Here is a 13702-nt window from a genome sequence, read left to right as displayed (position 1 = left end):
CTGATGCACACCCCACCCGCAGTTCTCTACACTCACCATTCCTAACATCCTTTGCTCCTGCCAGATTTATAGTCTCACTCTCCACTCCACATTGACTAATACAGTACTGTGCAAAAGTCTTGGGCACCCTATCTATATACATGAGCTCAAAACTTTTTCAAGGTACTGTTCCAAGTGTGCAGGATATTACAAAGTGGATGTCTGGTTTTTCATTGCAACTTATGACTAACACTAAAATGGTAAATTGCAGCTACTGTTCCAAGAAACAAACCCTGGAATTCGATATGAGTACACGATCAAGAAACATACAGAGGAAGAGAACACCATTAGTCAGCCGGAGTTCTTCTGGAAATATGGAGCCTGGACAGCATGCAGCGCCCCTTGTGGACAAGGTAACACACTGACAAGTACGAGGGGCAGAATTTTGGTGATTGGTGGAAAGTATAGGGGGGATATCAGAGGTATGTTTTTTACATAGTAAGTGGTTGGTATGTATAACAGCTGCCAGGGATGGCAGTAAAGGCAGATACTGTAGGGACATTCAAGAAACTATTAGATAGGCACATTAATGAAAGAAAAATAGAGGACTATCTGGCAGGGAATTGGCCACTGAGTGTATATCTCCACAATGCAGTGTCTGGGTGATTTATCCTGTGCTGGTGAGGGGTGGGGGCGCTTGTGGACCTGGGAATTGTCACTCTACAAATTCTTGAGACAAAGTTTCATCCATTATACATCCTGTGTCTCAGAGAACCTAAACCAAACCTTTCACTTTTATCACTTTAATTCGGCCCACGACAGTGGTGTCATCAGCAAACTTGGTGATGTATATTTACCTTGATAATAAAATTTACTCTGAACTTTAAACTTTATCTGAATCCCAGACTTAGTCAGTTTGGAGCATCCTGTTACTAAGAAGCAACAAAATAAGAAAGGAACTGGCCATGTGCCCCATCCCATGTCTGCTCCAGTGTACAATAATATAATGATTTGATCTTTCACATTTGCTCAATTTTCCTGTCCAATCCCTTCACGTTTGAAGCCCCTGGAGGATACCTCAACCTTAAATGTATTGTTATTTATTCAGAGTCCTCTGAGAGAAGAAATTCTTCCTCTTCATAACCTTGGATTATCTCAGGCCATCTCAGCCCTTCTAGTCCGTGCTGAACACTTACTCTCATCTAGTCCCACCGACCTGCACTCAGCCCATAACCCTCCATTCCTTTCCTGTCCATATACCTATCCAATTTTTTTTTTTAAATGACAATACCAAACCTGCCTCTACCACTTCTACTGGAAGCTTGTTCCACACAGCTACCACTCTCTGAGTAAAGAAGTTCCCCCTCATGTTACCCCTAAACTTTTGCCCCCTAACTCTCAACTCATGTCCTCTTGTTTGAATCTCCAAAACAAGAAGAATCATGAATTATGAATCAATTTTATTATTAATTATTTTATATATTACAGGTCAGTGAATAATTCTATCAAATGGTTCTGTAAGCATGTTTTGAGTGCAATTAAAATAGTGATTGAAATGTGATATTATCATTAACTCTCACTGGGTCTAAATACAGGAAATTACTTCATATGACTATCATGTGACTACATTGACAAAACAGCGTAGGATCTTATGGGTGGAAGTAACTGTAGTAACTTATGGATGGAAGTAGCCGTTCCATCATTCAGGGCTAATCTGACCTGCAGCTTCATTTAGATAGATAGATAGATAGATACTTTATTCATCCCCATGGGGAAATTCAACATTTTTTCCAATGTCCCATACACTTGTTGTAGCAAAAACTCATTACATACAATACTTAACTCAGTAATAATATGATATGCATCTACATCACTAACTCAAAAAGCATTAATAATAGCTTTAAAAAAGTTCTTAAGTCCTGGCAGTTGAATTGTAAAGCCTAATGGCATTGGGGAGTATTGACCTCTTCATCCTGTCTGAGGAGCATTGCATCGACAGTAACCTGTCGCTGAAACTGCTTCTCTGTCTCTGGATGGTGCTATGTAGAGGATGTTCAGGGTTTTCCATAATTGACCGTAGCCTACTCAGCGCCCTTCGCTCAGCTACCGATGTTAAACTCTCCAGTACTTTGCCCACGACAGAGCCCGCCTTCCTTATCAGCTTATTAAGACGTGAGGCGTCCTTCTTCTTAATGCTTCCTCCCCAACACGCCACCACAAAGAAGAGGGCGCTCTCCACAACTGACCTATAGAACATCTTCAGCATCTCACTGCAGACATTGAATGACGCCAACCTTCTAAGGAAGTACAGTCGACTCTGTGCCTTCCTGCACAAGGCATCTGTGTTGTCAGTCCAGTCTAGCTTCTCGTCCAACTGTACTCCCAGATACTTGTAGGTCTTAACCTGCTCCACACATTCTCCATTAATGATCACTCTCCATATGAGGCCTAGATCTCCTAAAGTCCACCACCATCTCCTTGGTCTTGGTTAACAATCTTTGTTCTGTGACTATTGATGTCAACAAAAATCTATTGTTCTCAGTCTTGCAAATCCTCCTATATTCAGAGAGGCTTTTTTTAGATATCCATGTGAGTGAAAGATATCCACACCTACCTTCCTGTCACCTGGTTTTACCTATCGCCTGCAGCTTGTACTCCTTCCCCTTCCCCCACCTTCTCACTCTGGCTTCTCCCTCCTTCCTTTTCCATTCTGATGAAGGGTCTCAGGTGTTGCCTGACCTGCTGTGTATTTTCAACATTGTATATCTTACCTACATTTTCAGCATCCATCATAACTTGCTTCAGCAAATAATTTTAACACCTTTATTTTGTTTTACCCTTTTAATCTTTTTGAACTGAAGGGAAATCAAATCAATTTCTATAACCTAACTCATGATTTAATCCTTTAAATATGATAGGAGTCAAATAATTCTGTAAAATCTCACCTCCAAGCACTGCTACACTGGGGTCTGAACAAATCTCTAACCGAGAAGTCATTTGTACACATTTGATTTCCATTCTTGAAAGAAAAGCCGTTCTATTTGATTTCCTTGTAATTCTTTATAGATGAACAAGTGCTTTTAGTGATTTCCATACAAGAATATGTAATCCATTTCTCCTTTCCACCTCCTGTCCTCATAGCAGTAAAAATGTATTGTCTATTTTCAGAATCAAAGTGAATAATTTCAAATTTCCCCCTAAGAAATATGTCCATAGATACCTCTGCTTAGTTGGTCAAAGTCCCTCTGTAATTTTGTTACATAACTGTGTTTGGCATCATTCAAATTTTATATTTTTCATCATTTCAGTGGATTTTATTGACCCTTAGTTGTCAAGATTTATTTTCATTTTTATAGATTCGTATTTGAAGCAAAACTTAGATGTATGTAGGCAGCATTTACATAAAAATGATAGAGCATTATTACCTATCAAAATATTAGAAATAAATATGGGTCGATAAATAATATAATTCTTGCTTTAAATTAGTGGTCGCCAACCTGTCGATCTTTGAGACTTTCCCAGTAGATCCCCCCAAAAATAAATAAATAAATACACAAATACCATTGAGAGATTGTTTCCAGGTTGCGGGGTTTTAGTTCTGTTCTTTCTGCCCAGTGCGCATGCGCATAGTTCCCCCGCACTACACAGTGTACTTCAGTGGTCCCCAACCACTGGGCCGCGAGGAAACTATATGAGTCAGCTGCACCTTTCCTCAGTCCCTGTCACGGCCACTGTTGAACTTGAACCCACGTGAGGTCATCAATCGCCTAAATGCACGGCCGGCTAGAACTGCCGATGCTACTGGCCCGGAGCGTGGCTGGCGGCAAGTGCCGATGCTATTGGCCTGGTGCGTGGTCAGTGGGAAGTGCCGATGCTACTGGCCCGGAGCGTGGCCAGTGGGAAGTGCCGATGCTACTGGCCCGGAGCGTGGCCGGTGGGAAGTGCCGATGCTACTGGCCCGGAGCGCGGCCGGTGGGAAGTGCCGATGCTACTGGCCCGGAGCGCGGCTGGCGGGAAGTGCCGATGCTACTGGCCCGGAGCGTGGCCAGTGAGAAGTGCCGATGCTACTGGCCCGGAGCGTGGCCAGTGGGAAGTGCCGATGCTACTGGCCCGGAGCACGGCTGGCGGAGAGTGCCGATGCTACTGGCCCGGAGCGCGGCTGGCGGGAAGTGCCGATGCTACTGGCCCGGAGCGTGGCCAGTGGGAAGTGCCGATGCTACTGGCCTGGAGCGTGGCCATTGGGAAGTGCCGATGCTACTGGCCCGGAGCGTGGCCAGTGGGAAGTGCCGATGCTACTGGCCCGGAGCGTGGCCAGTGGGAAGTGCCGATGCTACTGGCCCGGAGCGTGGCCAGTGGGAAGTGCCGATGCTACTGGCCCGGAGCGTGGCCATTGGGAAGTGCCGATGCTACTGGCCCGGAGCGTGGCCATTGGGAAGTGCCGATGCTACTGGCCCGGAGCGTGGCCAGTGGGAAGTGCCGATGCTACTGGCCCGGAGCGTGGCCATTGGGAAGTGCCGATGCTACTGGCCCGGAACGTGGCCATTGGGAAGTGCCGATGCTACTGGCCCGGAGCATGGCCAGTGGGAAGTACCGATGCTATTGGCCCGGAGCACGTCTGGCGGAGAGTGCTGATGCTACTGGCCCGGAGCGTGGCCACCACATCCCCCACCACCACCCCCCCCCCCCCCCCGTCAGCTGGTCCGCAAGAATATTGTCAATATTAAACCGGTCTACGGTGCAAAAAAGGGTGGGTACCCCTGGTGTTTATGCATTATTTCTACTTCCGGGTCGTGGGGTTTTACTTCTGGTCTTTTCTGCCCCAGTGCGCATGTGTGTGACTAATCGATCTGGGGTCGATCTCGCCTTTCACTGAGGCCGAGGTAGGGGATCTTTGGCTTAAAAAGGTTGGTTACCACTACTTTAAATGATGTTCATTTTGTTGGTGTGTTATATTTAAAAGAGAAAAACATTTGCAACAAATTGTGTTTACTCAAATGTGAGAGATTGAAATGATGAATTTATTGATGATTGATAATTTTTGATTAATGATGTAAGAAGTATGTTTTCAGTGTGAGGTGACATTGGCAGTTATCAATATTAACCTATTAAACTAGCATATTGACCAACACATACATATCACATTGTTTCTCAGTAAAAATATGAGATATGTACAGCAAGTATCTAATAAAGTGGCTTCTGAGTGTATGTTCATGGTCTCCTGTGGCTGTAGCCCATCCACTTCAAGGTTTGAACATTTATGCATTCAGAGATCTCTTCTGCACACCACTGTTGTGATGCCTGGTTATCTGAGTTACTGTCACCTTACTATCAGCTTGAACCAGTCTGGATTCTCCTCTGACTTCTCTCATTAACAAGGCACTTCTGCCCACAGAACTGCTGCTCACTAGATGTCTTTTATTTTTCATGCCGTTCTCCGTAAACTTTAGTGACTGTTGCGTGTGAAAACCCTAGGAGTTCAGCAGTTTCTGAGATACTCAAATCACCCCATCTGGTACCAACAATAATTCCACAGTCAAAATCACTTAGATCACATTTCTTCCCCATTCTGATGTTTGGTCTGAACAACTGCATGCTTTTATGCATTGAGTTGCTATCACGTAATTGGCTGATTAGATATCCGCATTAATGTAAAAGAGTACCTAATAAAGTGGCCACTGGGTGTTTTGTTGTGTTCCTTTTCAAGCCATGTGGCGCATTAGGCGGCACCTTTGCCATTTCTGAAGCATTTGACAAATTTTTATGAAGACGAGTTGCTAGCTCGACGTACAACCCAGCACAGATGGAAAGTGTGCAAAGAGTCAGACAGGTTCAAACTCAGGACCATTTCTCCTTTACGTGCTAAGCTGAGGCCACTACACCACCTGCTTGCTCCACTGAGTGTATAGGCTAGATAAAATTAAACTGGGATATGTAACACCGCATTATTTTCCCTTTTATGAAACATTGACTAATTTCCTCTTCTATCACACTTCTCTTTAAATGAAATTTTGCTCTTTTGTTACTTAGACCTGAAACAGTCCTTTCAGGTGAGGCAACACTTCACCTGCAAATCTGTTAGGGTCATCTGCTGTACCCGGTGCTCCCAGTGCAGCCTTCTCCACATTGGTGAGACCCGTCGTAAATTGGGGGACAGCTTAGTTGAGCACCTCACCTCCATCTGCAAGAAGTTGAGTTTCCCAGAGGCCAACCATTTGAATTCCCATCCCCATTCCACTTCTGACATCTCAGTCCATAGTCCCCTCTTTTGCCATGATGAGGCCACTCCCACGTTGGAAGAGCAACACTTAATATTCTATCTATGTAGCCTCCAACCTGACAACATGAACATCAATTTCTCCAACCTGTAAGTTTTTTTCTTCCCCTACGCCATTCCTCTTTTTTATTTACCCACCCTGGTCTCTTACCTCTTCTCCTCACCTGCCTATCATCTCCTCCTCCTCCTCCTCCTCCTCCCTTGGTCCACTCTCCTTCCCTTTTAGTTTCCTTCTTCTCCAGCCCTTCCTTTTTCCACTTAAAACCTCCCATCTTCTTACCTCATCTCCCCTCTCACATGCACCTGACTTCATCTATCACCTCCTAGCTTGTCCTCCTTCCCCCACCCTCCTTCTTATTCAGGCATCTTTCCCCTTCCTCTCCAGTCCTGAAGAATAGTCTCGGCCCAAAACGTTAACTATTGAATCATTTCCATAGGTGCTGCCCATCCTACTGAGTTCCTCCAGAATTTAGAGTGTGTTACTCTAGTTTAAATAGGGCACAGGTTTTACAATTTAGTTGATTGCATTTATAATAATAACCATTAAAAGCTTGTATGATGTAGAGCACAGTGACTGCAAATTTTGTCATCCACTGTTAAACTTTCCTCATGAGATGGAGAGAGAGAGAAAGAAAAGGGCTAGGGTTGAGAGACAGAAGTGAGGAGGAAGAGAGAGAGAGAGAAAGAAAGGTGAGAGGCAGAGAGGGAAAGAAAAAGGTGAAGGAGGATGAGAGAAAGAAAAAGAAAAGTGAGAGGGCAGAGGGAAAGAGAAAGGTGAGGGTGGAGAGAGGGACAGAGGAGAGATAGAGAGAAAGAAAAGGGTAGAGAGAGAGAGAGAGAGAGGTGAGGGAAGAGAGAGAGAGAGGAGACCTCTTTATGAACCATCCTTAGGAGGCTTAGCCAAGGAGATGAAGCTGTTCAAGAAATCATATTACACACTTCATTTCTGTAAAGGTTCCCTTTGTACTAGACCCATTGACAGCAACTTCTGGCTTTGAAGAACATGGCTGTGACTACACTGACACTCCTTTATGTGTTTTGGCTGCGAACCCTACGATAATACAAATATTCATTATAAAACTTGACAGAAGGAAAGTCTGACTGCTTCCTTCAGGAAGCTTTTGGGTCTGAACCCACATCTATCACAATGTAATTCATTCTAGACTGTCTGACTCTGGGATGGCAGAACGGGTAATGTTTAGGAGACAGCCTGTTTTCTAGCTGTGTTAGCCTTTGAGTATTTTGTCAGAACATTTTATCAGAAAATAATCAGAAATTAGCATTGCCAGAAAAGAAAAGTTAGTTTATTCAATGGTAATACAGTTTAATAACTTGCACTTTGGAGCTATCTTTATCAGAAAGCATGGACAATAGGCAAGCAAACCTGTATGATTTCACAGTCAGAATCAGGTTTATTAAGACTGATACATGTCATAAGATTTGTTGTATACATAATGTATACTCTAACTTACAGAACAAAATAAGACCATTGGATGTGGGAGCTGAATTAGGCCATCTGGCCCATCAAGTCTGCTCCGCCATTCAATCGTGGCTGATTCTTGTTTTTACTCCTCCTCAACCCCAGTTCCCAACCTTCTTCCTGTAACCTTTGATGCCATGTCCAATCAAGGACCTAACAATCTCTGCCTTAAATACACCCAATGACCTGGCCTCCACAGCCACATGTGGCAACAATTTCCACAAATTCACCACCCCATAAAAATATTATCGTGAGGTAGTGTTCATGGGTTCATTGTCCGTTCAGAAATCTGATGATGTCCTCAGTCGTTGGGATCCAAAATGATGAACGCTACCTTTATGTGACATCACCTTTTGCAGATGTCCAGAATGGTGGGGAGGCTGTTGTCCGTAAAGGAGCTGGCTGAGTTTACAACCCTTTGCAGCATTTTCTGAACCTATGCATTGGCCTCTGCATACCAGATGGTGATGCAACACAGTCAGAATTCTCTCCATTGTACATCTTTAGGAAATTTACAAGAGTCTTTGATGACATACCAATTTCCTAGGCTAGGCGCAAACGACCTCTATAAAATCGCCAATGACACTGCTGTTGTTGGCAGAATCTCACCAGGTGAGCAGGAGGCATACAGGATTAAGCCAGATCATTGCAACAGCCATCTTGCACTCAACATCAGTAGGACTAAGAAATTGCTTGTAGACTTCAGGAAGGGTAAGTCGAGGGAACAACACACAGGACATGCCCTCTTCTCATACTGCCATCAGAGAAGTGGCACAGGAGCCTGAAGACAAACACTTAATTTTGTGGGAACAGCTTCTTTCCCTTTGCCATCAGATTTCTGAATGGACAATGAACTCATGAACTCTACCTAATGAAATATAGCGGCTCATCTGCCGTCTTCGTAACTGCATGAATATGTTGGGCCCAGGATAGGTCTTGAAAGATGTTGACACCACAAACTTGAAGCGACTCACCCTTTCCACTGCTGATCCCTCGAGGAGAACTGGTGTGGGTTCCCTCGATTTCCCTTTCCCGTAGTCTACAAGCAAATCCTTGGTCTTACTGATGTTGTGTGCAAGATTGTTGTTGCAATGATCTAACTTAATCCTGTACGCCTCCTGCTCACCATGTGAGATTCTGCCAACAACAATAAAGTCATTAGCACATTGATAGATGTCATTCGTGCTGTGCCTAGTCACACAGTTCTGAGTGTAGAGAGAGCTGAGCAGTGGACTAAGCACACACCCAATGTTTGTTGCACACAAGCTTGAGGCAACAATGATTAACATCCATTGTCAGGATAAGTGTTTGCTCTTGTATGCCTTCTTACCTTGTACTATTTCAATGCACTGTGTAATGATTTGATCTGTGAACGATAGGGAAGACAAGCTTTTCACTGTTACCTCAGTCAATATCATCATCATCATTATGTGCCATGCCTTTTGATTTGGGCAATCATGGTCTCATGACCATGATTGTTCTTGGCAAATTTTTCTACAGAAGGGTTTTGCCATTGCCTTCTTCTGGGCAGTGTCTTTACCAGACCAGTGACCCCAGCCATTATCAATACTCTTCAGAGATTGTCTGCCTGGCGTCAGTGGTCACATCGCCAAGACCAGCTGCTCATACGACCATCCACCACCTGCTCCCATGACTTCATGTGACCCTGATCGAGGGAGGGCCACTAAGCAGGTGCCCAAGGGTGACTGCAGGCTAGAGGAGGGAGGGAACACTTTACACTTCCTTTGGAAGAGATGTATCTCCACCTCACCACCCAGTACATATGACAGTAATAAACCAATTCCAATTAATCCAATATGTTTTGCCTAATTATCCTGCTGCCTGGGTGCTCAGAATTTTAACAGGCTCCTGTCTCAGCTTGTTAGAAAAAACAACAAAAGCTTTCTGATTTCTACGCCCTTATAGATGCTACATCAACACTCTGCTGTCACCAGCCTCTGCACTGCCAGCACATAATGTGAATGACAGCAAGTAAAGATGGAGAGATAAAACACTGGAAACTTCAAAATGCTACAGTGCAAACCAGCTTGCTTATGATATTACTTCATGAAAGATTGGTTACTTGACAGCAAAACTGCAAAATGTCAGTGATGCTTGTTCTGTAAGCCCTTCTGAGGAAGACATAGGAAGTGCTTGGAGTTGGGCGAGAACTCCAACGTTAATAAAGATATAAATTAATGCAATATACTTATTGTTATGTCAGGAGTTCAGCGCCAAATTGTTCGATGTGTGGAAAAGACACCCAGAGTTGTGGAAGACAGATTCTGCAATCCAAGGACTCGGCCTGATGACAGACAACGAAAATGCAACAAAATGGATTGCCCTGCCAGGTAATAATTTGCACATTATAAGACCATAGACATGGGAGCAGAATTAGGCCATTCAGCCCATCAAGTCTGCTGCACCATTCCATCCTGGCTAATCCATGGTTTGGGAGGGTTTAAACTAATTTGCAAGGGGGATGGGACCCGGAGCGATAGAGGAGTGAAAGAAGTGCATGGAGTGAAGCCAGATCTAACATATAGAGAGGCTTTGATGAAAGAGAAGCAGAATAAAGGGTGTTAAGGTAGAAGGGCTAAAGTGTGTGTACCTCAATGCAAGAAGCATCAGGAACAAAGGTGATGAACTGAGAGCTTGGATACATACATGGAATTATGATGTAGTGGCCATTACAGAGACTTGGTTGGCACCAGGACAGGAATGGATTCTCAATATTCCTGGATTTCAGTGCTTTAAAGGGGATGGGGGAGGGGAAAGGGAAGGAGGGGTGGCATTACTGATCAGGGATACTATTATAGCTACAGAAAGGGTGGGTAATGTAGCAGGATCCTCTTTTGAGTCAGTATGGGTGAAAGTCAGGAACAGGAAGGGAGCAGTTACTCTACTGAGGGTATTCTATAGGCCCCCTGGTAGCAGCAGAGATACCGAGGTGCAGATTGGGAGGCAGATTTCGGGAAGTTGCAAAAATAACAGGGTTGTTATCATGGGTGACTTTAACTTCCCTAATATTGATTGGCACCTGATTAGTTCCAAGGGTTTAGATGGGGCAGAGTTTGTTAAGTGTGTCCAGGATGGATTCCTGTCACAGTATGTTGGCAGGCCGACTAGGGGGAATGCCATACTAGATCTAGTATTAGGTAACGAACTGGGTCAGGTCACAGATCTGTCAGTGGGTGAGCATCTGGGGGACAGTGATCACCGCTCCCTGGCCTTTAGCATTATCATCGAAAAGGATAGAATCAGAGAGGACAGGAAATTTTTTAATTGAGGAAGGGCAAATTATGAGGCTATAAGGCTAGAACTTGCAGGTGTGAATTGGGATGATGTTTTTGCAGGGAAATGTACTATGGACGTATGGTCGTTGTTCAAGGATCTCTTGCAGGATGTTAGGGATAAATTTGTCCCAGTGAGGAAGATAAAGAATGATAAGGTGAAGGAACCATGGGTGACAAGTGAAGTGGAAAATCTAGTCAGGTGGAAGAAGGCAGCATACATGAGGTTTAGGAAGCAAGGATCAGATGGGTCTATTGAGGAATATAAGGTAGCAAGAAAGGAGCTTAAGAAGGGGCTGAGAAGAGCAAGAAGGGGGCATGAGAAGGCCTTGGCGAGTAGGGTAAAGGAAAACCCCAAGGCATTCTTCAATTATGTGAAGAACAAAAGGATGACAGGAGTAAAGGTAGGACCGATTAGAGATAAAAGTGGGAAGATGTGCCTGGAGGCTGTGGAAGTGAGCGAGTTCCTCAATGAATACTTCTCTTCGGTATTCACCAATGAGAGGGAACTTGATGACGATGAGGACAATATGAGTGAGGTTGATGTTCTGGAGCATGTTGATATTAAGGGAGAGGAGGTTGTTAAAATACATTAGGACAGATAAGTCCCTGGGGCCTGACGGAATATTCCCCAGGCTGCTCCACGAGGCAAGGGAAGAGATTGCTGAGCCTCTGGCTATGATCTTTATGTCCTCGTTGTCCACGGGAATGGTACTGGAGGATTGGAGGGAAGCATATGTTGTCCCCTTGTTCAAAAAAGGTAGTAGGGATAGTCTGGGCAATTGTAGACCAGTGAGCCTTACGTCTGTGGTGGGAAAGCTGTTGGAAAATATTCTTAGAGATAGGATCTATGGGCATTTAGAGAATCACAGTCTGATCAGGGACAGTCAGCATGGCTTTGTGAAGGGCAGATTGTGTCTAACAAGCCTGATAGAGTTCTTTGAGGAGGTGACCAGGCATATAGATGAGGGTAGTGCAGTGGATGTGATCTACATGGATTTTAGTAAGTCATTTGACAAGGTTCCACACGGTAGGGTTATTCAGAAAGTCAGAAGGCATGGGATCCAGCGAAGTTTGGCCAGGTGGATTCAGAATTGGCTTGCCTGCAGAAGGCAGAGGGTCGTGGTGGAGCGAGTACATTCAGATTGGAGGGTTGTGACTAGTGGTGTCCCACAAGGATCCATTCTGGGACCTCTACTTTTCATGATTTTTATTAACGAACTGGATGAGTGGGTAGCAGGGTGGGTTGGCAAGTTTGCAGATGATGCAAAGGTTGGTGGTGTTGTAGATAGTGTAGAGGATTGTCGAAGATTGCAGAGAGACATTGATAGGATGCAGAAGTGGACAGAGAATTTGGCAGATGGAGTTCAACCTGGAGAACTGTGAGGTGGTACACTTTGGAAGGACAAACTCCAAGGCAGAGTACAAAGTAAATGGCAGGATACTTGGTAGTGTGGAGGAGCAGAGGGATCTGGGGGTACATGTCCACAGATCCCTGAAAGTTGCCTCACAGGTAGATAGGTTTGTTAAGAAAGCTTATGGGGTGTTAGCTTTCATAAGTCGAGGGATAGAGTTTAAGAGTCGTGAGGTAATGATGCAGCTCTATAAAACTCTGGTTAGGCCACACTTGGAGTACTGAGTCCAGTTCTGGTCGCCTCACTATAGGAAGGATGTGGAAGCATTGGAAAGGGTACAGAGGAGATTTACCAGAATGCTGCCTGGTTTAGAGAGTATGGATTATGATCAGAGATTAAGGGAGCTAGGGCTTTTCTCTTTGGAGAGGAGGATGAGAGGAGACATGATAGAGGTGTACAAGATATTAAGAGGAATAGATAGTGTGGATAGCCAGCGCCTCTTCCCCAGGGCACCACTGCTCAATACAAGAGGACATGGCTTTAAGGTAAGGGGAGGGAAGTTCAAGGGGGATATTAGAGGAAGGTTTTTTACTCAGAGAGTGGTTGGTGCGTGGAATGCACTGCCTGAGTCAGTGGTGGAGGCAGATACACTAGTGAAGTTTAAGAGACTTCTAGACAGGTATATGGAGGAATTTAAGGTGGGGGGTTATATGGGAGGCAGGGTTTGAGGGTCAGCACACCATTGTGGGCCAAAGGGCCTGTAATGTGCTGTATTATTCTATGTTCTATTTATTATTCCTCTCAACCCCATTCACCTGCCTTCTCCCTGTAACCTTTGATGCCCTGGATAATCAAGAACTTGTCAACCTCTGCCTTAAATATACCAAATGATTTGGCCTCCACAGCCATCTGTGGCAATGAATTCCACAGATTTCACCACCCTCTGGCTGAAGAAATCTTCCTCATCTCTGTTCTAAAGGGACATTTTTTTCTTCTGAGGCAGTGGTCCTCTGGTCCTAGACTCTGCTCATAGACTCCACCACTAGAGGAAACAATCTCTCCACCCCCACTCTATATAGACCATTCAGTGTTTGATAAGTTTTAATGAGACCCCCCTCCCCCCACATTCTTCTAAATACCAGCTAGTACAATCCCAGAGCCATCAAATACTCTCATAAATTAACCTTTCATTCCCAGGATTGTTCTTCTAGATCCTCTCCAAAGCTAGTGTGTCCTCTCTTTGAAAAGCTGCCCCAAACTGTTCATAATACTCCGGATAAGGTATGAAAAATGCCCTTTAAAGACTCAGCGTTACACCCAT

At 44.5% G+C, this 13702-nt stretch overlaps 1 protein-coding gene across 1 annotated transcript in view; it reads left to right on the top strand.

The window, feature by feature from the left end:
* LOC140737658 (A disintegrin and metalloproteinase with thrombospondin motifs 12-like) overlaps positions 1–13702 on the top strand; it is a 615581-nt gene that overhangs the window by 456916 nt on the left and 144963 nt on the right. The window contains exons 16-17 of the mRNA XM_073064184.1: positions 251–392; positions 9958–10084. Coding sequence (XP_072920285.1) covers positions 251–392; positions 9958–10084 — 269 coding nt within the window. The remainder of the gene's footprint in view (positions 1–250; positions 393–9957; positions 10085–13702) is intronic.

This window comes from Hemitrygon akajei, chromosome 13, assembly GCF_048418815.1.
Source record: "Hemitrygon akajei chromosome 13, sHemAka1.3, whole genome shotgun sequence".
In the NCBI taxonomy this organism is placed as follows: domain Eukaryota; kingdom Metazoa; phylum Chordata; class Chondrichthyes; order Myliobatiformes; family Dasyatidae; genus Hemitrygon; species Hemitrygon akajei.
This window is presented reverse-complemented; position numbering and strand designations above follow the sequence as displayed.